Source organism: Narcine bancroftii, chromosome 8 (assembly GCF_036971445.1).
Source record: "Narcine bancroftii isolate sNarBan1 chromosome 8, sNarBan1.hap1, whole genome shotgun sequence".
Classification (NCBI taxonomy): Eukaryota; Metazoa; Chordata; class Chondrichthyes; order Torpediniformes; family Narcinidae; genus Narcine; species Narcine bancroftii.
The window spans coordinates 140160612-140182809 of NC_091476.1; the positions used below are offsets into that span (position 1 = coordinate 140160612).

General features: G+C 44.4%; 1 protein-coding gene and 1 long non-coding RNA gene across 3 annotated transcripts in view; one reads left to right on the plus strand and one right to left on the minus strand.

Moving 5' to 3' along the window:
• LOC138741258 (NHS-like protein 3) overlaps positions 1 to 10852 on the plus strand; it is a 124615-nt gene extending 113763 nt beyond the window's left edge. For both annotated transcript variants that reach the window (XM_069895049.1, XM_069895050.1), the window contains exons 6-7: positions 217 to 3791; positions 7221 to 10852. In XM_069895049.1, coding sequence (XP_069751150.1) covers positions 217 to 3791; positions 7221 to 7229 — 3584 coding nt within the window. In that variant the 3' untranslated portion in view covers positions 7230 to 10852. The remainder of the gene's footprint in view (positions 1 to 216; positions 3792 to 7220) is intronic.
• Positions 10853 to 12176: 1324 nt separating this feature from the next.
• On the minus strand, positions 12177 to 21733 carry LOC138741259 (uncharacterized). Its single transcript, XR_011343430.1, has 3 exons — positions 21680 to 21733; positions 14668 to 14973; positions 12177 to 12250 (listed from the first exon to the last, which is right to left on the minus strand). It is a non-coding gene; the product is annotated as an uncharacterized lncRNA (long non-coding RNA).
• Between the last annotated feature and the right edge of the window lie 465 nt (positions 21734 to 22198).

Below are 22198 nucleotides of genomic sequence, written 5' to 3' on the forward strand. Positions count from 1 at the left end.
TGGTTGTAGTCTGGAATGTATTGGCTATGGGGTTGGTGGAGTTAGAGTAATTAAATCATCAAGATACCCAAAGCTATGGATAGGGTGAGATGGATGTAATGATTGATATGGATGAGGTGAGAGGAAGGTCTATTTTGGTTCTTAACGACTCAGTGACCAGCATATCAAATTCTACATCAATGAGCTTTAATGTTTATATTTCTGGTTCCAACACAGGGCTTGGAAAAGGACGTCGCCCTTCTAAGACAGGTGGAACAGAGGCTTCTAAGGAGAGTGCTGGTGTGGACTTGATATCCAGGAGAGATAACGATCGTTGTTTCAATAATCTCGCCTATTCGCAGACCAGGAGTTCCTTGAGATCCATAACCTTTTCTGATCCATCACAAAGAGATAATGAATCTATAAGCACCTTAGGACTTAATTATCAATACAACTGGGCACTAATGAATTCTACCAACAGACCAAAATCATTAGCTGTTCCACAATCATCTGTTCCGAGTGAACTACTACAAAGTCCAGTAATGTCAATGTCACCTCAGGCAACTTATTTATCAAAGATCATTCCCAATGCAATCCTGCCTCCTGCAGTCGATGTTGTGATGTTCAATACCAGCCAGAACTGTCTGCGACGGCTCAGCAGCAGTGACGTGCTGTACACACCTTCTCCAGCCTCTTCCCACTCTATCTCCTTGCAGAATTACAACAGGGTCGATGATTCCAGTGATGCATGGAGTGATTCCCAGTCCTCGGAAACCATCGTATCAAACAATTCCACCATTTCATCACAGGGAAATGAGGACACCCCTTTATATAATTCCACTGGTGAGGAGATGAGAGTTGATGAGAACTTGACCAATACTCCTCCAGATCATCAAGCAAGTACAAGCAGATGGGTCAGTGCATGCTCTGCACCCAATGCTTCACCAGAGGCAGAACATGCCTCTGCTCATCTCAACTCTAATTGCAAACCTGCTGACCTCCGTAGTAATGGGTATGTTGACCAGTCACTTTCTCCTGCACAAAGCACAAGCAGCATTGCTGATGCATCAGACACACAGAGCATAGCAAGTGAACGGTCCATTGCAAGAAGCTTATCAGTCAGAAAGATGAAGAAACCCCCAGCCCCTCCAAGGAGAATGCATTCCTTGCAACAAGGTGAAGAGCAGAAGTCACAGGTCAAAGTTCAAGACTCAGTATTGGACGGAAACAATGACCAAACAAAATATGAACCTTGCTCAGAGCTTTCATCTGGAGGAGAGCCTGCAAATCCTGATCTCCATCACAAGTTGGTGACAAGTTATCATGGATCAGGGGTAACATCCAACAGGAATACCACTCAGTCTGCAAATAACCTTATCCCACAGGTTCTGTCCTCTCTCAATCAATCAGGGCAAACAGCGTCACCATCCAGTGTCCACTCGAGTCAGAATGGGACTGTGGTGAAAGCCCCAGTGGCCCCTCCACCCCCAACTGGAAAGTTCAAGCCAGGAGCAGGCGAGCAGCTGTCCTCAGTCCCAGAAACCTCTCACACTGCATCATTGGCATCAAAGCATATTAATCTCTTTGTCATTCCTCCTCCTCCTTCATCACCTGCTCCACCTCCTCCTAATGTCCGAAGGCCAACCCTTCCCACAGCATGGGAACACGCATGGGGGTCAGAGACAATTCCCCCTCCTCCGGCAGGACCGGCACCCTTACCACCAACAAAAAGGCCTTCCTTCCTCTTCAACATTCCAGCTTACGGTGCTTCCCCCTCTTGTCATCAGCAAGTCACCACTGCAACTCCATTGGTCACCATTGCACCTCCATTGGTCACCACTGCACCCATTGCTACCCCACTGATCACTACATCTGCATCCACTGCTACCTCATTGGTCACCATATCTGCACCCACTGCATCCCCATTGGTCAGCACACCTGCACCCATTACAGCTCCATTGGTCAGCATCTCAGTACCCACTGCAACCCCATTTGCCACCACATCTGCACCCACTGCATCCCCATTGGTCAGCACACCTGCACCCACTACAACTCCATTGGTCAGCACCTCAGTACCCACTGCAACCCCATTGGTCACCACATCTGCACCTAACTTAACTCCATTAGTCAGCACATCTGAACTCACTGCAACATCATTAATCATGACATTAGCACCCACTGCAACCTTATTGGTCACTACATCAGCACCCGCTTCAATACCATTGGTCACTACATCAGCACTCTCTGCAACCCCATTGGTCACTACATCAGCACCCATTTCAATACCATTGGTCACTACATCAGCACTCTCTGCAACCCCATTGGTCACCACATTGGTACCCACTACAACCCCATTGGTCACCATGTCCAGGAACACAGTGGGCACTGGCTCATTAACTCCAGCCTCAGGACCTATTGCATCACAGACCACATCTACCTCGATGGTCACATCTGTCTCCTCTGCCCCATTTATGGATGGAGAGCAAGGAGAAGTTCCACTTAGAACTAAGCATTCTCCCCCACCTTCACCACCCCCTTCCCATCATCCACCTCCACCACCAAAGAAATCGGGGTTGGAAAATCCGTCCCCTCCCTCTTCCTCAGCCTCTGTGGAACCCCTGAAGCAGGACCAATCTGCCCTTGATTGGCCTCCCCCTCCACCTCCTTTGTCTCCCTCCAACTTTACTCCAGTGGAGATGTTGCAAACTACTGCAGAAGATGGTACTTCTATTCTCCAAGATGCTGAGTTCCTGTTCCCCCCACCCCCACCTTCCCTACTGGAAGACATAACAGAACTAAAGACACCTTCTGATGAGGAACCTCGGCCAGATGTCAGACCATTGCCTGCTCCTGTTCTCCTCCCGTCCGTGGATGCCTTTGTGAACAGCAGGATGCCAGGGGAATCTGCAGGGCTTTCACCTTGCCCTCCTCGCACACAGCCTGCAGAAACCAGCACTTTGACACCTCAACCCCTTATGCTAACTCCATCGCCAGCCACCACCTTGAAGGAGCCTCTGCCAAAGACACAAGCAACCTGTCCACCGGCAGAGGAAGCAGATTCTCACTTACCCAACACTAGAATGCCTGATCCAAATGCTTCCAAACAGGATTCCACCCAAGGACTGGCCCCTTCGCCTTTGCAACAGCCCAGCAATGATGGGCAGGTTGGGGCTCCGATTGTCACAGCCTCTTTGCTACAGATGGTTCGTCTGCGCTCAGAAAGCAAGCAGCAGGCAAACAGAAACCAAGCCGCTTCCAAGCTGCCAACCAAAAGTAATGCGACTCCACCTTGCAAACCTGTTCGCAAGTCCCTCTCCCAGCGCCTATCGTCCTCATCTGATTCGGAGCCAGCAGTGAGCACCAAACCGACTCTGCATGAAAAGAACCTCCCCCTCAGCACCACAGCCACAACACCCCAGAGACATGACCTGCTTAATGATGAGACCCCACACAAATCTCCTGCTTCAACTGCCAGCTTCATCTTTTCCAAGAGCGTCAGTCCCAAGAAATTGGTGTTCGAAAGCCCTCGATCTCCAGAGGCAGAGGCTGAGGTCAAGAAGAATTTCATGGCTGAGTTGAGCTCAGTGTCTGAACGAATTGCCTCGAAATCTGAATGTAAGAGCTCATCAAGCCCTCAGACAAAAGCTGTCGTGGAGGCACAGAAAAAGGCAGGTAGAGTCCCACCACCTGTGGCCAAGAAGCCTTTATTTCTGCCTGGTTCTCGGAGACTGTCCTCCTCATCAACCAGTGTGAGGGCGCTTCCAAATGCACAGGAATCAAGGCAGATCCTTCAGTCAGTGATGGCCAGAAAGGTAATTGTCATTTATGTTTGGCTTGCAAGTCTGACCAATGTGTTTGTGTAAAAGACTGTGAGTGATATCATGTATGCTCATTTGTGGTTCAATCTGCCTGGTTGCCATGTGCTTTGTGCTGAATTGACACTCCCTGGATTGAACCTTTGGTGATGATTTAAGATCATGGGCCATTGGGCCTGAGACAGACAGCTACCCGCCTAGTGAGGGGGCAGTGGAGAGCCAAGAACTAAATCTCATCCCACAGCACATGTTCAGCTACCAAACCTGAACACATGGGGCTTTACTCAAGGAATGAATAAGGTTGCATTTCCTCTTGATATCATTCCTGCATAAGTCACCCTTGGCCTGGCAGCAACTGATGGTTAATAATTCTTAAGAAAAAGGCCATTGTCTTGCTTCTTACTTGTTTTGGCACTGATTCCTTTGCTCACCATTTGTAAGTGCTCACTTCCCCACTCATGCATAAGTGGAGATTTCTCTGATAGTCTGATCGCTTTGCTATGGTGGATGTTTCGAGATTGATCATGAACGATTGTTAATTAGAAACATGTATGGCGGAGATGGATAAATATTTTAAATATCAAGGAATTGATTGTTAGATGGAACGAACACAGAGGAGGAGCTGAAGCCAGCATCAATTGGCCAGGGACATATTGAATGGTGGGGCAGGGTTGAGGGTCTGGTGGCCTCCAACTGCTCCTAGCAACTTGTTCTCTGTTCATTGTCTCTTTATATGATAGAGGCTGCAAATCCTTTTAGATAATTTGTGAAAACCTTGAGTTCATGATTAAAAAATAGCTTCCAAAAAAAATTATAAATTAACCAGCTGACCACAGAACCAATTCACTGAGTTATGTTCACTCCTTCGTTCAGGAGAGGGATTTCACAGAATCAGAATTTATTTTCATGAACATGTCATGACATTTGTTGTTTTGTGGCAGTGTCACAGATGCAAATATTGCTATAAGTAATTTTTTTAAAAATTAGTGCAAAAGAAGAGAAAGTGAGGTAGTGTCTGTGATTCATTGTCTGTTCAGAAATCTGACAGCGGAGGGGAAGAAGCTGTTTTTGTACTGTTTGGGTGTTTGTCTTCAGCTTCCTGAACCTTCTTCCTGATGATATCAGTGAGAAGGCATACCCTGGGTGGAGAGGGCCCTTGAGGATAGAGATTGCTTTCTTAGCCCTGCCTCTTGTCACAATGACCAGCTCTGTAATTGGGGGGGTGGGGGTGGGGGGGGAGGAAATGGACATGTGCAAAAGTAAAAGATTTATCACCGTGACAGTTCCAGTGGTGGTTTGGGGTTCCTCTGCCCAAACCTCTTCAGAGAAGGAGGGTTTAATCATTGAGGACACTCATACACAGGCAATTAGCACACTTCCACATCACCTCTGCTCTGTACTCCAGGAGAAAGTCAGCTGTTCCTTTTCAAGGTGTGTTGTTGTTTCTACTTTCCTGTCCTCTCAAGTGGTCAGATATTCTTGAATCTATTTTAACAACAGTTAGCTGCTTACCTGGATGTAGTGAAATATTTTCTCAGTTCCTTTCACTTGGCCATTAGCGTGGGTATGATTTTGTAAAGGGGAGGTAACGTATGAAGAGGAGAATGGAAATTCACACTTCCCTCTATCTAACATTGTCCTGATCTCATGCTCTGACACTAACCACATCTCTGGTCTTTATTTAATGGTGATATTCATACAACAAAACACTCCAAAATTTATCCAATAGCTCTTCTTCTAGTTCGATGATTTGCAATTAAATCTGCACGAATGTTGGAACAGAAAGCAGCCAGAATACTTGCATTCTTTTACAGGGCTGACACCAGAATACCTTCTACTTACAATTCTGTAGTTATGCAACCATGGTTACTCTGGTGTGTAAGCAGAAAGAGAACTGCCTTGCAGCCATAAGTCTAAAGCTTGCAGTGCAGACTTGAAGCTCCAGTTTCCAGTGGCAACTGTGTTGAGATATCATCTGGCACAGGTTAGTGAGTGGAAGCAAGCATGACAGCACAATTCTTGGCTGACTCAATCACTGAAACAAAGATGGAAATCGATACTGTGCAAAGAGAGATACAAGGATCTGTTCCACTGCTCTGTAGCTTATCAGTGGAAACATGAAAATCAAACAACATAGAAGATCAGAGTTTTTAACATGCTCAAATATATGACCACTCCTGAAGCTCACGTTGCTCCGTTGAATAATGCAATGAAACCTGGTTGCTTTATGGAGCTGCTTCCCTGAGAGCACTGGACCTTGGAGCTGAGTCAACTTGTTGACGTTGATCTTACTGGATTGTTTTTTGTAGACATACGGCACAGTGATAGGCCCTTTCGGTTCATGAACCCGCGCTGTCAAAATTCCCCAATTAACCTTATGTTTTGAAGGGTGGGAAGAAACCAGAGCACCTAGATGAAACCCACTCAGAACCAGGGAGAACATCCAAACTCCTTACAGACAGGCTAGATTTGAACCTGGATCTCTGGTGCAGTAATAGAGTTGTGCTTACTTCCATGCTAACCATTCTAATGCCTTGTTTTCCAGTTGGGCTCTCTGTATATTTCTACATTTACTTTCCACTGTATCACATTATCTCCAGAACCCTGCAACATACAGTTAATATCAACAAGAGTGAATGATAGTGACCTAACGGAGGCAGACCAATGTTGTGGACCATTGATGACAGACCAATGGTCGTGGACCTATGGTGGCAAACCAATGGTGGCGGACCTATAATTAGACCCATGGTGTGGACCCATGTGGTGGACTATGGTGGTGGTCTTATAGTGTGGACCTTTACCCAAAGGTTCTTGTGTTAGACATGGAAGTAACACAATAGGAAAATGCTGGTCTTGTGCATTGGTATGTCAACATATGAAAAGGGAAGGAAATTGTGCATGTTCAATTTTAGATCTTTTCTGACAACAGGTTGAACCTGACACATCACAGATGTGGTCGGTTAGCCAATGTGGGTCAAATATTCTCCAATTTAGGAACTGCCATAGAAGCAAGAGATAGAACAGAGCACCACTTCCACTCACTTACTTCTAGTGTCTTGGTAATGGTAACCTGGAAGGGACCAATATCCATTTCTGGCCATTCCAGTAGGTCTGGGTTAGGGAGAGAAAATAGTCAGGCTTCCCATTCCAACTGCTAGTCAACGATTTGCATATCTCTCTCTCTCTCGCTCTCCTTTTTTCTCTTTTCCTTTCACGATAAATTGAGGGATGGTTACCGACACATTTTTAGTATTTCACTGATACTATATTCAAATTGTTGAAACCAGATTTAAATAAAACTTTCCTGAAGGAGCAGAGCTGGAGTGAAATGTTTGGCCTAAATGACTAATTATTTTTTTGTGCTTGTGGAATAAGTTGCCCCTTTGTTCAACATTTGTCACCTAAAGCTTTTTTCCCTAAATTTAGGGACCCTGAAGACTGGAAATGGGCAGGTGCCTAAGGGTGATTGAAGAACTCAACGCCTGTCCTCAGGATCTCACCGAGCTCATGGTCAAAGTTGCCTTCCTTGGAAGAGTCAGCCTTGTAATCCAAAGAAACATTTCTCAGAAAAGTCTAATTGCTGAAAAATAATTGCCTTTTTATGCAAAAAAAAATTGCCATTGTTGCCGCAGCCTTGACTTTGTACTGTAGCTATGCATTCTCTGGAGCACTCATTGTGTTGGAGATACAGTTCAACAGATGAAAGGTCTCGACGGGGGAATCGGCAGATGAAGGGAACCAAGTCATCTTCAGTCTGCAATGTGCAATTGTTATGCCGCTTGTGGGGAGTAGAATATGAGCTTGGACTGTGAGCTGATGAACCACATAAAGTGGTCAGAAGTAACTGCAGCTGGGAAAATTACATCTTTACCTTGTCTGAATAACCAAAGTGTTAAAAAAAACTCAGCAGGAAGCACACTTACATCAAGTGAAGGGTTGGAATTGATTTTTAAGTGAACCAGTAGCTTCATGATTTAAGAATCCATTGCTGTTATGAACATGCAAAATGACAGTTAATAACCTGAAATTGAGACATAAAGTTCTTCCTCAAACAGATGTGGTTTGGATCAAGGAGTTGGGTGCTGTAACGAACTGTATGATCACAGTCTCTCTATACAATGAGGATCCTCATCCAATGAGATGTGTGATTCCCACCAACGCCCCCAGTGCCTTTATTTGAAGATGGTGGTGTGTGTCCAATATGTTGTATCACATGAAAGCAGAATGGCCAAATTGAAAGCTTCTGGAGCAGAATGGCCAAATTGAAAGCTTCTGGAGCAGAATGGCCAAATTGAAAGCTTCTGGAGCAGAATGGCCAAATTGAAAACTTCTGGCTAGCAAACTAACCTGATCTGATATATTGGATCCAGTCACCTTCAGAAATGATTGGATACCTGAACTGCATATCTTCAGGCAATTTGCTAACCAGCATGTTAAAGGTGCTTATCAATACTCACTGGATTGTGGTACGTTGCTTTGATCCATGAATTCAATGTTGGGGAATGAACAGTAGGAAAGAGCTGAAGATTTTGATTTTGAACTGAACACATTGAATTGGCTCTGAGAACTAAGTGACAGCCTCTGTTTTATGTTTATAATCTGTAGGTTTTGAGTCATAAATTGATTAATTCTGGATTTATTTTACAAATTAATAGATCATATGTGAGGAGTTGACTGCACTCCAGTAGGCTGTCATACATAATTTAAACGTGCACAACCTCAATTCCAACCCTCCATTAAATGAGATGTATCCACTTCTTCTGATCTCTTTCTGAACCATTCTTGCATCCTTCACTGCTGCTAAATTTTAATTAGAACCATAGAATACTACAGTACAGAAAACAGGCCATTGGGCCTTTCTAGACTGTGCCAAGACATTATTCTGCTAGTCCCATTGACCTGCACCCAGTCCATAACTCTCCAGACCTCTCCCATCCATGTATCTATCCAATTTATTCTTAAAACTTGATCCTGCATTTACCATGTCAGATGGCAGTTTTTTCCACACTCCTATCACTCTCTGAGTGAAGAAGTTCCCCTAATGTTCCCCCTAAACCTTTCCCCTTTCACCCTTAAGCCATGTCCTCTTCTATTTATTTCTCCTAATCTAAGTAGAAAGAGCCTACTCACTCTGTGTATACCCCTCATAATTTTGTAAATCTCTATCAAATCTCCCCCCATTCTTCTACAGTTCAAGGAATAAAGTCCTAACCTGTTTAATCTTTCCTTGTAACTTAATTCCTGAAGACACAGCACTCTGCACTCTCTCAATCTTACTGATAGCCTTCCTGCAGTAAGGCGACCAGAACTCCAAAACTCCAAATTTGGCCTCACCAATGTCTTATACAACCTCACAATAACATCCAAACTCCTATACGCAATACTTTGATTTATGAAGACCAAGATGCCAAAAGCTTTCTTTACAATCCTGTCTACCTGTGACACCACTTTCAGGGAATTATGTATCTGTATTCCCAGATCCCTTCATTCCTCTGCATTCCTCAGCGGCCTCCCATTTACCATGCATGTCCTAGCTTGGTTTCTCTTTCCAAAATGCAACACCTCACACTTGTCTGCAATAAATTCCATCTGCCATTCACTGGCCCATTTTTCCAGCTGGTCCAGATCCCTCTGCAAGCTTTGAAATCCTTCCTCACTGTCCACAATGCCTCCAATCTTAGTATAATCTGCCAATTTGGTGATCTAATTTACCAATTTAATTAGGTTCAGTTAGAGTGTATGATGTGCAAGCTTCATTACATAGAAGAAGTGCGTGGATACTTGACTTTACTCCTATCAGACCTTTCTGAAAATACTCTGATAAATTGGATCAGGTATTTAATCTTGACTTTTATATTTTTGCTTTTGGTATGTGGCCTTTGTTTACTGAAAAGAAAGGCTTTGCACAGTTGGAGCTGCAGTTGTATTTGCTTTGATTGTAATGAGGCAGTGTAGAAGAGACAAATGTTCCTGATGTCACACCTGCATTGGCTTATCAAGGTCAGTCCCAAAATGGACCAGCTTTTCTTTAACTTTATAGTTTGCAAACAGAATTAAACCCCTCTGTTACTCAACACTCTTTACAAAGAAATCAGAACAGATAGTCTTTACTCTTGCTTAGTTTCCTCCTTCACTGCATCAGAATGTTCATATTTCTTTCTTTGGACCTCTTCCCAGGAGAAATACAACTTTCCATCATCCACTGCTAATGTGAGATAGGTGACTAAGAACTCAGGCCAAACCTTTTAGTTCTTCTCAAGTCTGGTGATTAAATTGAGTTTCATGGTGATTATCAGCCAAGGACTGGTGATACACACCACTGGGAAAGTTAGTCTGGCCACCTATCTCATCTTCCACTAATTGGTACTGGATTACACTTCAAATTTTTGTAATAAATATTAGAGGAGAAACTTAAATGTGATCATGACTTGAACCTTTGTATCTCCCCTGTCTGCTTGACCTTCAGAAGAATTCACTCAACGATGCATTTTAAATTTTTCCTATAATTCACCCTCACAAATTAATATGCAGGTCCTGTCTTTCACCTCATTCGTTATCGTGAAGCAAAGTGCAATTGCCCATTGCTTTCAAATCAAAATGGTCATTGCAAACCTGAAACAAGAATTGCATCGATTTTAATACTAAACACGATTAAAGTTTGCTCACTGCCAAAGTTTATCTAGGTACATAATTTAAGTTTCTGTAGAATAGAGCTTGTTACAATTTTTCCATTAAATTTTGAAAAGGTATGGTTCATCTCTGGGGAAATTATAAACATCAGGGATCAATAAATAATGGGGATGCATCTTTTGTAAATTGATTCGCTTGCTAAGCTGGCTATTTTCACATAGAAACAACAAATTATTTTGCTTATGGCACATCAGGTTTTATTTCAAGTGCTGAGAAAATATCAAAGAAACTAACTTTGATTACTGACCCTCAAACACAATAGTAGCACCAACATGTTTTGCCAACTCTTTAAAAAGCGCACTTGCAGGAATATGAGTGCAAAGTGATGAAGCAATATTTGACTTCCACAAATAAAATATTTAAATAAAGCTTTTATTTTCTTCAATCAAAAGGCCTCTTTATATAGTAGAAGTGGTCAATGGTGAAATCAACAGATGCCAAATGGTTGCAGGCTAGTGTTTCCAAACTGTTTACAGGCCAAAAGATCAATGTGATTTGGCAAAGTGAGGGAGGCAGGGTGTGGGGCTGGTGATGGGGGTTGCTGGGCTGGGGTGAACTTGTCAGCAGGTGCATTTGATCTGCATTTGCTTTGTATTTGACTTAATCCCCAATCACTCAGGGTGCTCTTAGAAACACAAACTCAGTTTATCTCCCTAAATCAATGTTGCATTGAATACTTTTTTCATTGTGGGTGTTTAGCTTCTCATGCAGGAGCTCTATCTTTTTATTGCTTGCCTTTTAAGAGCCGTGCCATGTGTATCCGATTCTAGACACAACTTGACCATGGCAAAGGATGAACAGCTTGGGCTGTGAATAATTCCAAGCATCCCAGCACCCATGCCAGTGACGATGGAACTTCCCAATGAAAGGAATCTTTGTACAAGTGGTGATTCCTTATTTCTTGCTGAAACCAGTGTAATAGGAGAGATTCCTTGGGAATATGTTAAACTATTGAGAATCATTGTCTAAATTTAAAATTAAATTTAAATTTGATATGTTTTCCATGCTGCAGAATACCGATGGATGTACTGTGAATTTATATGAATTTCTGAATGGGATTGAGAGTCAGTAAATTTCAAGCCTCATTCCCACCCAAGTGTTGCAATGACTTCCATTCTTTTCATCCTTTTGCCTCTTCAGGACAATTAGGTGGTAATATTCATGGGATGGGGTGGGGGTGGGGGGGGGGGGAAAGAGGGTTCTGAAGAATTCTGCCCTCTGACAGAAGTTCCTCTGTCTGCCACAATCACTCCAACACCCCTAAACTGCAATCTCCTGCTAATGCAATTATTTAAAAGATAATAACATAGGTTTATAATCTGGAATTTGAAAATTCTTATAATTCTCGCCTATTCTGATTTGTTCAAATGGATACATGTTGCCCAGCTCCCCTTTCCTCCTCCTAGCTCTCTCTGTACTGCCATTTCTATTAATCATATCAGCAGTATGAATGCAAAGGAATAAGGATTTTCTGCACATTGTATATTTAATAATGCATTTTAGATCCAGCCTAGCTGGGAATTAAGGTGGGCTGTGGCCTTAGAATTAATCACTTAAGGGTATAAACTGATTTTCAAATATTTTTAGGAAAATATTACTAGTGCAATGACATAATATATATATATATATATATATATATATATATTATATATATATATATATTTCTTTACTGTTAATAAATTAGCAAAATAAATTTCCAACCTGTGTCACATTGTCTGCATTGAGAAATTAAATTTTTAATAAAGCACTCACTACTCACGTTGACCCTGTGAAGGACAAGAAAGTAACAAAACAACATCAAAAAATGGCATACTTTTTGGTCAGTCCTGAACTCAAAAAGTTAGATAGAATTGCAAAGCTGAAATTGTGAACTTCCAAACATTTTTCTGGAGTCAACAGATACATAACTGAACTTTGCATTTCCCTGAGGTTTCAAGCCCAACAAGCACAAAGAGAAGGGGACACAGGAGACGGCAGATCGTAGAATCTGGAGCAATAAATAATCTGCTGGAGGAACCTATAGGGTCAAGCAGCATCAACAGGAGAGAAAGGGTTCTGGCCTAAAACACTGACTATTGGGGTCTCTCCCACGGTCGCAGCTCAGCCCGATGAGTTCCTCCTGCCAAGTGTTGCATAGGGAGAAATCTCTCATATTGGAAAGTGGATTGTTATGTTTTATATATGGACCTTGAATGAGGAAAAGCCAGATTCATGAGAATTCTTTTGCCTCAGTTTAGAGTCACAACGGGAGAATGGCCAATTGATGAGCCATTGGCTGTTCTTAATGGAACCATATCAAATTACTGTCTCTGAAAAATATTGAGTAAATTATGGGAATTATGTTATTTTAATGTTAGTCACAGGGAATGTTAGAGTCATTGGTGACAGGGTGACTGAAACAACTAAGTAAAAACTGATTGAGGAGATCCAATGTTGCTTGGTATCTGGGTTCTTCATTTGCATATTTGTTGAATCTCGGGTTCTGGGGTGCCACTTGCCAAGCTGAGTCATTAGCTGTGGTGTATTGTGACTTGTTTGCTCTCGTACCCACAGCACTTGGTGACTCTTTGGAATTGATGGTGGTCTCTTGGCAAGAGTAATGCTATTGAATATCAAGAGGGGTGGTGCTACTGTCTTGGAGATGGAAGATATCATAATTGTCATGCCTGAATATTGTGTAGAACCTCTTTCTGTTGGCTGCCTTGTATCCAAGAAGCCCTGAAAGGTTTGAACCATTTATTTTTACTTTGAATGTGGCCTGCTCAACATAATGCTCAACATGATCTCCACAATTAGACTGACATATGTTCATTCACTGATATTTGTGATTGAGTAAGATCAGAAATTTTAGACATGGTTCAAGTATTTGTGTGGAAGAAATAGGTTTCAATTCATGGGGCCTTGACACCCAAAGTGGGGAAAGAGAGAACTGGGGACACACATGTACCAGGGTCCTGATAGGGAGTTCGCTTTGAAACATTGACCACCCTTTTTCCGCTTGCTGATAGTTCCTCCACAGAGTGCATTCAGAAAGAGAGAACTTTTTTTGAGATGAACTTTGCTTTCATCAGGCTGACCTTCGCTTTATTGAATGCAATAACAAGCCTGTGGGAAAATCTTTAAACTAAATAGTAGAAAGATGGGTTATGGTGAGGGTAAACTTAGGATAAAGTGATGAACTAAGGTAGCAAAACAAGTAATGATTCCCAGAGAATCAGGAAACAGAGGTGCGCTCAGATAGAAAAATAGATCTCCTGTTTGAGTCACAACAGGCAAAATAGTAAAAAGAAAAGTCAGGAGGGCCTTAATTTGAATGGCCGTAGAATGGCTGTCCATGAGGATACTGGTCATGACGGACCACTAACCTAGCTTCCAAAACAAGATTTGCTGGGAGTGGCTGAAGGAGTGATGTTTCTGTGACCAGTGGTGTCCTGTGGCGATTGGTGCCAGCACTTTTGTTGTTTGTGACATGCATTGATATGAATGCAGCTGATGACAGGAAGGTTAGTGTTGTTGATAGTGAGGAGGTACCTACCAGCACAGAATAATATTGCCAAGTTAGAGCTCACTCCTTGGGGGGATGCTAGAGGCAGGGGGGTCTCACATTATCTTTGGCAAGAAGACTGCAGGCATAGCGCTGGGGTTGGGAATGGCCATCACGGACATAATGGGCTCAAGACACTAGCTCCAGGCTGTGTGAGTCTATGTGGCTCTCTGAGGCAGAATTAACCAGAGGTGGACCCATAACGGGGTCAATATACAACCATAAATACCTTTAAATATAAAATGAGGAGGTGGTGGAGTTGATGAAAGCCACTCTGGAGACCAGAATTTAACCTGGGTCACTGGACCGTGGGGTAGCACTCCACCACTCTCCCACTCATCTGCCCCTTCATGTTCAGTCAGGGAAAAAAAACATATAGATCTGTGAAAAGGTATCTAATAAATTGGCAGATCACCTGCATCCCTTAACAACCTCTACAGGTGCACTTCTGAAAGCATCCCATCAGGGTACATCACTTAGGCTCTGCCTAAGACCACAAGAAACAGCGGAGGTTTGTTAACATCTTAGGCCATCATACACACCACCCCCCACCACTATCCATTGACTCCATCTACACCTCCCTCTGCCTTAGAAAAGCAATCAATATATTGAAAGACCCATCCCACCCTGGATTATCACCTTGTCATGGTGGAAAAGCTTGTGTGGTCCTGTGATCCCAAGAGTGATGCCATCTGGATCGATGCTTCTTGTAGGGTAAGGTCAAAGGTGAGGTCCCGGACAAAGAACAATCCAACCAAGTCCTCAACGGTGGGACAGGCGGATGAAGTTACTCTGCATTCAACGGCCAACGAAGGCTGCAACAAATCCAGCTCCAATCGTTTTCATACCTTTGGAATTAGTTGGTTGATTTGTGATGTATCATGTGCTTCTTGGATTGCAACATCAAGTACACATTAAGCAAAACATCGCACAGGCATCTTCGCTCTGTGGATCAATGGAACAAAGGCCAACATCCTTGACTATGACGGATAGCTACAATAATCCTTCGGGAAGTAGATTCACAGTGAGATCATGCATCACCAGATTCAAGGACAGTTTAATTCCTGCTGTTATTAGACTCCTTTTTTAAAAATGTTTCGACCATAAATGCAGTCAAATACAAAATTAAAAAGTACAGATACATAAGTAGACAAATTTATGCTGCACCCAAACCCTCCAAATCTCCACCCACCCAAAAGACCCCAAAAAAGTGTGTGAGAAGCTGTTATCAGACTCTTGAATGAATCCGAAAAGAGTAAAATTATGTAGCCTTTATTCCATGTCAACTGATTTCTCTTTCTCTCTGTAATTTTTATTGTGTGTCTTATTTGTTTACTATGCATGAGCTCTCTACTGGTCTGCCCACAAAACAACCACTAACACTACAGTTTCGATACATGTGACAATAAATGTGAACTGGAAGGTGAGAGGAGAAAGAAAGATTTGAAGGGGACCTGAGGGGCAAGTTTCTCACACAAGGATGGTGCCAGGAGGAGTGATAGAGCTGGGTATAATGACAATGTTTAACAGACCTTTGGACAGGTAAGAGGATGGGATATGTTCAGAGGGATATAGGGTAAATGCATGAAAATAGGACTAGCTCAGATGGCACCTTATTGGGCTGAAGGGCCTGTTTCTGTGCTGTGAAACTCTATGACTCTGGAACCCTAATCACTGTCCTCGCTGTCTAACTAGTGCATCAGCAATTAGAAGATTATATAGACCTCCCAAATGTCTTGACATCCCAAATAATTATAGAGTTAATTACTTTTGAAGCATAATCACAGTTACACTTCAGAAAATGTTCCAGCCAAGTTTTGCGGATGATCATCTCAAATAACAGTGCCTTGGATTGTCCTTAACCCGATGAGCCAAGGACATTTCACGGTCTCATTTGGCCTTCCAAAAATTTCAGATTTATTTTCAAGAATATACTTGACATTGTGGTCAGTGTGCAGTGCAGTGAACGAAAGGAAAAAACCATACAGAATCTGAGTGAGTTGACTAACCAATTGATTTTACTGGAACTCTAGAGCTTATCAGCACCACTCCCATGACCCTTTTTGGCTCTTCCCACTGGGCCCATTGTGATGTCAGCCCGGTGTGAGCCTGCACCTCGCTTGTGGATCAGTGCAGGCTGCTACATGAGCCCCCTCCCCCCACCCAGAACCGATGTTTGGAGGTGCCGAGTCCACAGTTCGTAAACAGTTTGTATGTCTGGGAGGCCGACCTCTCCGCTGAGGGGCTGGAATAGTTACTAGATGGTCAAGGTCAAGATTTGCTGGTTTGAGGCAGTCGACCGTGAATGTTTCCTGCCTATCCCAAATGTCCAAAAGGCACCTAGTTCTGTTGTGTCATAACACCTTGTATAAGCCCTCATATGGGTGCTGAAGGGGCATCTGGTGCGGACCTCTACTTATGAAGACGTATTCACAATCTTTGAGATCCTTTGGGACGTAGAATGGAGCTGGACTGTGGCATGAGGTTCATACGAGGGCCAATGTGCCCACTTTCTCATGAAGTTGCATTAGCAGGGTCATAGGTGTTTCCTCCTGGCAGCGAGCCACTGGCACAAACTTTCCCGGGACTGTCGGTGGGGCCCCATAGACAAGCTCTGTGAATAACGTGGCCAAATCCTCTTTCAGCATTGTGAAGATGCCAAGGAGCACCCAAAGCAGCATGTCCACTCAATCCAGGCCTTGGAGCCACGCCGTGAGGGCCGTATTCAAATACTGATGGAACCTTTCCACCAGGCTGTTACACTGTGGATGTAACTGGGTCCCTAGGAGCAATGCCAGCACTGCCCATAGGTCAGACGTGAACTGTGCCCCCTGTCCGACGTGATGTTGGAAGGAAGACTGATACAGGCTATCCATTTGGCGATGAGGGCCCTGGCGCAGAATGTCGTGGAAGTGTCCAAGCGCAGGACAGCATCTGCCATCTAGTGAACCAGTCCCACCATCATGAACAGCTATGTGGCACCTCTGGAAACGAGCAGAGGCCTGACGATATCCACGTGGACATGATCAAACCATCTGGTTTGGAGGGAAGAACTGAAGAGGGGGTTTCACGTGTCTCTGGACCTTGGATGTCTGACAGTGCAGGCAAGTTCTGGCCCATTGGCCGACCTGTTTATGCAGGCCATCCCTCATGAATCTGTCTGCGAGCAGTTGAGTTGTCACCTGAATGGTGGGAGCGATGGGCCTAAGTCGGCTGGTAGACATGTCACAAAGAAGGTTGGCTTCGGATGGCCTGAGATACACATTTTCCAGTTGCAGCCCTGAGACTGCAGTGCAGTTGGCTGGTATCTTGTCATCCTGCCACTGGGCCGCTGTGAGTGCTGTATAGTTGATACCGGGGGACAGAGAGGATAGACATACAGGACAGAGTGTCAGCAACAAGGTTGTTCTTGCCAGAAATATGCTTGTTAGTCATTGTGTACTCTGAAATATAAGAGAGGTGACACTGCTACCTTGCCAACTACAGGTCCAACACTCTGGCGAAGGCAAAAGTGAGGGGCTGGTGAATTGGTGAAGATTGTGAAATCCCTTTCTTCGAGGAAATAGTGGAAATGGCATATGGTGAGATAGATGGCTAGCAACTCCCTGTCGAATGCACTATACTTCTGCTCTGGGGGCCTCCAGGTGTCTGCTGAAGAAAGCGAGCAGTCCCTAATGTCCATCAATCAGCTGCTCCAGGATGCCGCCAACAGCCGTGTTGGATGTGTTGACTGTGAGGGCAGTAGGCACATCAACGAGTGGATGCACTAGAAGGGTGGCATTGGGCAGAATGTCTTCAGCCTGGTCAAAAGCTGCCGAAGATTCTGTGTCCCAGCTGAATTCTTTGGAATGACCGGACAGCAGCTTGAAAAGGGGTTGCATGATGCTGGCAGCTGACAGCAGGAACTGATGGTAGAAGTTGACCATCCCAATGAATTCTTGCAAACCTTTGACCAAGGTTGGCTTGGCAAACTTACGAATGGCCTCAACCTTTGATGGAAGAGAGACTGCCCCGTGTCGATTGAAGGGTTACCCAAGGAAATTGATGGCCGTCAGGTCGAACAGACATTTCGCTGGGTTGATAGCTAGGCCGTAATTACTCAGTTGCCGGCAGAGCAGCTGCAGGTGTGTTAGGTGCTCCTATTGCGAACAATTGCGATAGAGATGCCGTCTAGGTAAATAAAAATGAAATCCAGACTGTGCCCTATGAAGTCCATGATTCTCTGGAAAGTCTGTGCTATGTTTTTGAGACTGAATGTGGAGGAACTCCAAAGGACCGAACGGAGTGATGAGGGCTGTCTTGGGATTGTTGCTGGAGTGCACAGGGATCTGGTGAATCAGGCCAATTTTTGAGAAGCTTTTTGCTTTGTGTAGATTGGCTGTGAAGTCCTGGATGTGGGGAACTGGGTACTGGTCAGCTGTCATGATGTCATTGAGCCGGCAGTAGTCCCCACAAGATCTCCATCCCCCAGAAAACTTCAGCACCATGTGTATAGGCCCACGGGCTGTTCGAGCAACAAATGATTCCCATCCCCTCCATCTTCCTGAATTCTTCCTTGGTGAGCTGAAGCTTGGCAAGAGGAAGGCTGCATGCCCATGCATGTAGCGGCAGTCTCTGCATGTGATGTGGTGCAGTGGAGAACAGTGGTGTTATAATGGCCAGGAATCCTGCTAGGATTCTGGCAAACTAATTGCCCGATAAGGCTGCTGAGTCAAGGTGGGGGGCCGGGAACTTGGCTTCTCAAAGGGTGAAGGTCTGGAAGGTCCTGGAATTGACTGGATGGTGCCCTTTCAGGTCCACCAGTGGGCTTGAAGGAAGTCTGCGCCCAATATGGGCTGAGACACGTCAGCCAAAGTGAATGTCCTGCTAAAGCGGCAGGAGCCAAACTTGAGCGAGATGGTCCACACCCCATATGTGCATATGCTGTTTTTGTTGGCAATGGTGTGGGATGATCTTGACTTCCTGGCATGGGTGTCTCAATTTGAGGGGGGCAAGACACTGACTTCCACCCCGTGTCCATGAGGAAACACCGCACTGAGTGCCAGCCCCATAGATAAAATAAGCTGTCTCATTGGCCGACCATCATAGCCATCAGTGATGGCCGGCCCCAGCGTTTCCCAAATGGGAGCAAGATGGATGGCAGTGGCATGCTCTTGAACCCCATTTCTGAAGGTACAAACACCTACGCTCCAAGATTGTCTTCACCTGCTGCGGCTGTTGCCAGCCTCCTTAGTGGAGTGGGAGAGGGATGATTCCCTGGGCTTGACACAGTAACTAGGTCAAAGAACACTCTACCACTCATGCTTGACATGCCACAGGACACCTGCATGGGCTGCTAACCTGTGTGGATTGCTGAAATCATCGCCCGCAAGGAATAGACAAATGTTTTCCAGCATCTGTTCGAAAAATTTCTGCTCGAGCGGTAAGCAGGGCCTGGGCCACCCATTAATGCCAACATATCATTCAGAAGGGCAGACGGTGTGCAGTCGCCCAGGCCATCCATGTTGAGCAGCCGTACTGCTCGTTCACAGCAGGAAAGGCTGAAGGTGCGAATAAGGTGCCCCTTAACTGCCTCACACCTGTCAATGGCTGGCGACTGATATAAGAAGTCGATAATTCATCCAGCAGACTCCTGGTCGAGCGAACTGACCACATTGTAATATCTCACGGAGACTGCGGTGATCTGCTTGACCTGAAACTGAGCCTCAGTCTGTTCGAACCAGACTAACAATTGTGAGGTTCTAAAGGTCGGCAGCATCAGCGAAATTGTGTTCTGTGCACTCGTGTGGTTCATCCCATCAGGGTCACCTCTGTGGTCAGTGTGCTGTGCAGTGAACAAAAGAAAAAAACACACAGGTGTGAATCTGTTGAACCAACCAAATGTTTTTATTGGAACTTTCCAAGAGTTTATCAGCACCACTCCTATGATTCTTTTTGGCCCCTCCCACTGGGCCCATTGTAATGTCAGCCCAATGCAAGCCTGTACCTCCATGACCTAGTTGCCTTGTGGATCAGTGCAGCTCACTACAACATCACATACAACCCTGAGGTTCATTTTTCTGTGAGCGAGGCAGAATTATCACTTATTAGTAGTGCAAAGAAAATGGTACACAGCATATACATATAAACAAATGAAGAACTGTAAAGAGATAATGAATGTAAAAAAAAGGTCTATGCAATACAGAGAGAATTAAAAAAATCAAGTCCACAAGTAAGAGTCCCTATTGAGTTTGTTGTTGAGGAGTCTGATGGTGGAGGGGGCAAAAGCTGTTCCTGAACCTGGTGGGGTGAGTCTTGTGGAACCTATACCTCTTTCCTGATGGTAACAGCGAGAACAGAGCAGGTGCTGGGTGGTGTGGGTCCTTGATGATTGCTGCTGCTCTCCGATGGCAACATTCCCTGCAGATGTTCTCAATAGTGATGAGGGTTTTGCCTGTGATGTTCTGGACTGTGTCCACTACCTTTAGGAGGGCTTTAAACTTAGGGGTATTGGTGTCCCCATACCAGACCATGATGCAGCTGGTCAGCACACTTTCCACCACACATCTGTAGAAATTTGCTGGGGTTTCTGGTGTCATACCAAACCTTCGCAAATGCTTGAGGAAGTAGAGGTACTGAAGTACTTTCTTCATGATGCCATTGGTGTGTTGGGTCCAGGAAAGATCCTCTAATGGTGACTCCCAAGAAGTTAAATTTGCTCACCCTCTCCTCCTCTGATCCGCCAACGATCACTGGATTGTATACCTCTGGCTTTCTCTTCCTGAAGTCAACAATTGGCTCTTGGTTTTGGTGTCATTGAGTGCAAGGTTGTTGTTGTTGGTGTATAATTCAGCCAAGTTTTCAATCTCCCTCTTGTATACTGGCTCATCCCCTTCCTTTGTACAACCCACTACCATGGTATCATCAGTAAATTTGTAGATGGCATTATTGTCATACCGAGCCACACAGTCGTAGGTGTAAAATGAGTAGAGCAAGGAGTAAGAGCATGGCCCTGTGGGGCTCTGGTACTGATGGAGATTGTGGAGGAGAAGTTCTTGCCAATCTTCATCTCTGAAGGTCTGGAGGTGAGGAAATCCATGATCCAATTACACAATGGGATGTTGAGTCCTAGGTCTTGGAGTTTGCAGATGAGTTTTGAGGTGATGATGGTGTTAAATACTGAACTGCAGTCAATAAAGAGCATCCGGCTGTATGCTTATTTACTGTTCAGGTGTTCCAGAGAGATGGCATCCATTTGAGACCTGTTGCTATGATAGGCAAACTGGAATGGATCCATGTCACCGCTCAGACAGCAGACAGGAGCTGATATGCTTCAACACCAGCCTTTCAAAGCACTTCATCACTGTTGATGTAAGTGCTACTGGTCAATAGTCATTAAGGCAGATTACTACACTCTTCTTGTGATTTACCCCTGTTTGAAACAGGTGTGTACCATGGCCTGCTGAAGTGAGATACTCATTGCTTTCTTTATCTTAAGAGCCCTGTCAGATTTCAGCTCCCTCAACCTTAAATTTACTTCCTTTTCCTTTTTGACTAAATTTACAACATGACTCAATTGAATCCAATTTCAATACAAGGCAAGTAGTTGGAATGTTAATGTTCCAAACCAGCAAAGTTCAGCACCTTTGCACAGCCTAGTTCCTCTGCTTACCTGGGGAGGAGGTGGCAAGACTGGAACCTTTTGTTTTTTTATGATTGCAAGAATGAATCACTGCCTCCTTCTGTTGGGTCAGGGCCCTTTGTTACATCAAGCACATGATTGCCTTCAGGCTCCAGAAACCTCAAACTTTGCTAGGACGTGATATCATGAGTGCACTGCGGTGAAAGAGAGGATGTGGTGTTCAGTCATGGAAAGGCATGCTCTGCTCTGAATCAAGCTGTCACCTCAAAAATAGAGGGGATCTTCTTGTCGGTATTATTGTGTAAATTAAATGCACTGAAGAAACACCCACATCTTGAAACTAGAAAAGAATGAGTTTTTCTAATTGATGAAATGTGGATTAAGAGGGATAAAAGTGTGGATGGGTGAGTAGGTAAATTGGAAAGTTAATAAGTTGGTGAGTTAGTAAATGCCACGAAGATTGATGGAGTTGTGGACAGAGCAATGCCCAGGTGTGCTGGAGGAACACAGCAAGCCAGTCATCATCCATGAAAAGCAATAGACAGTTGA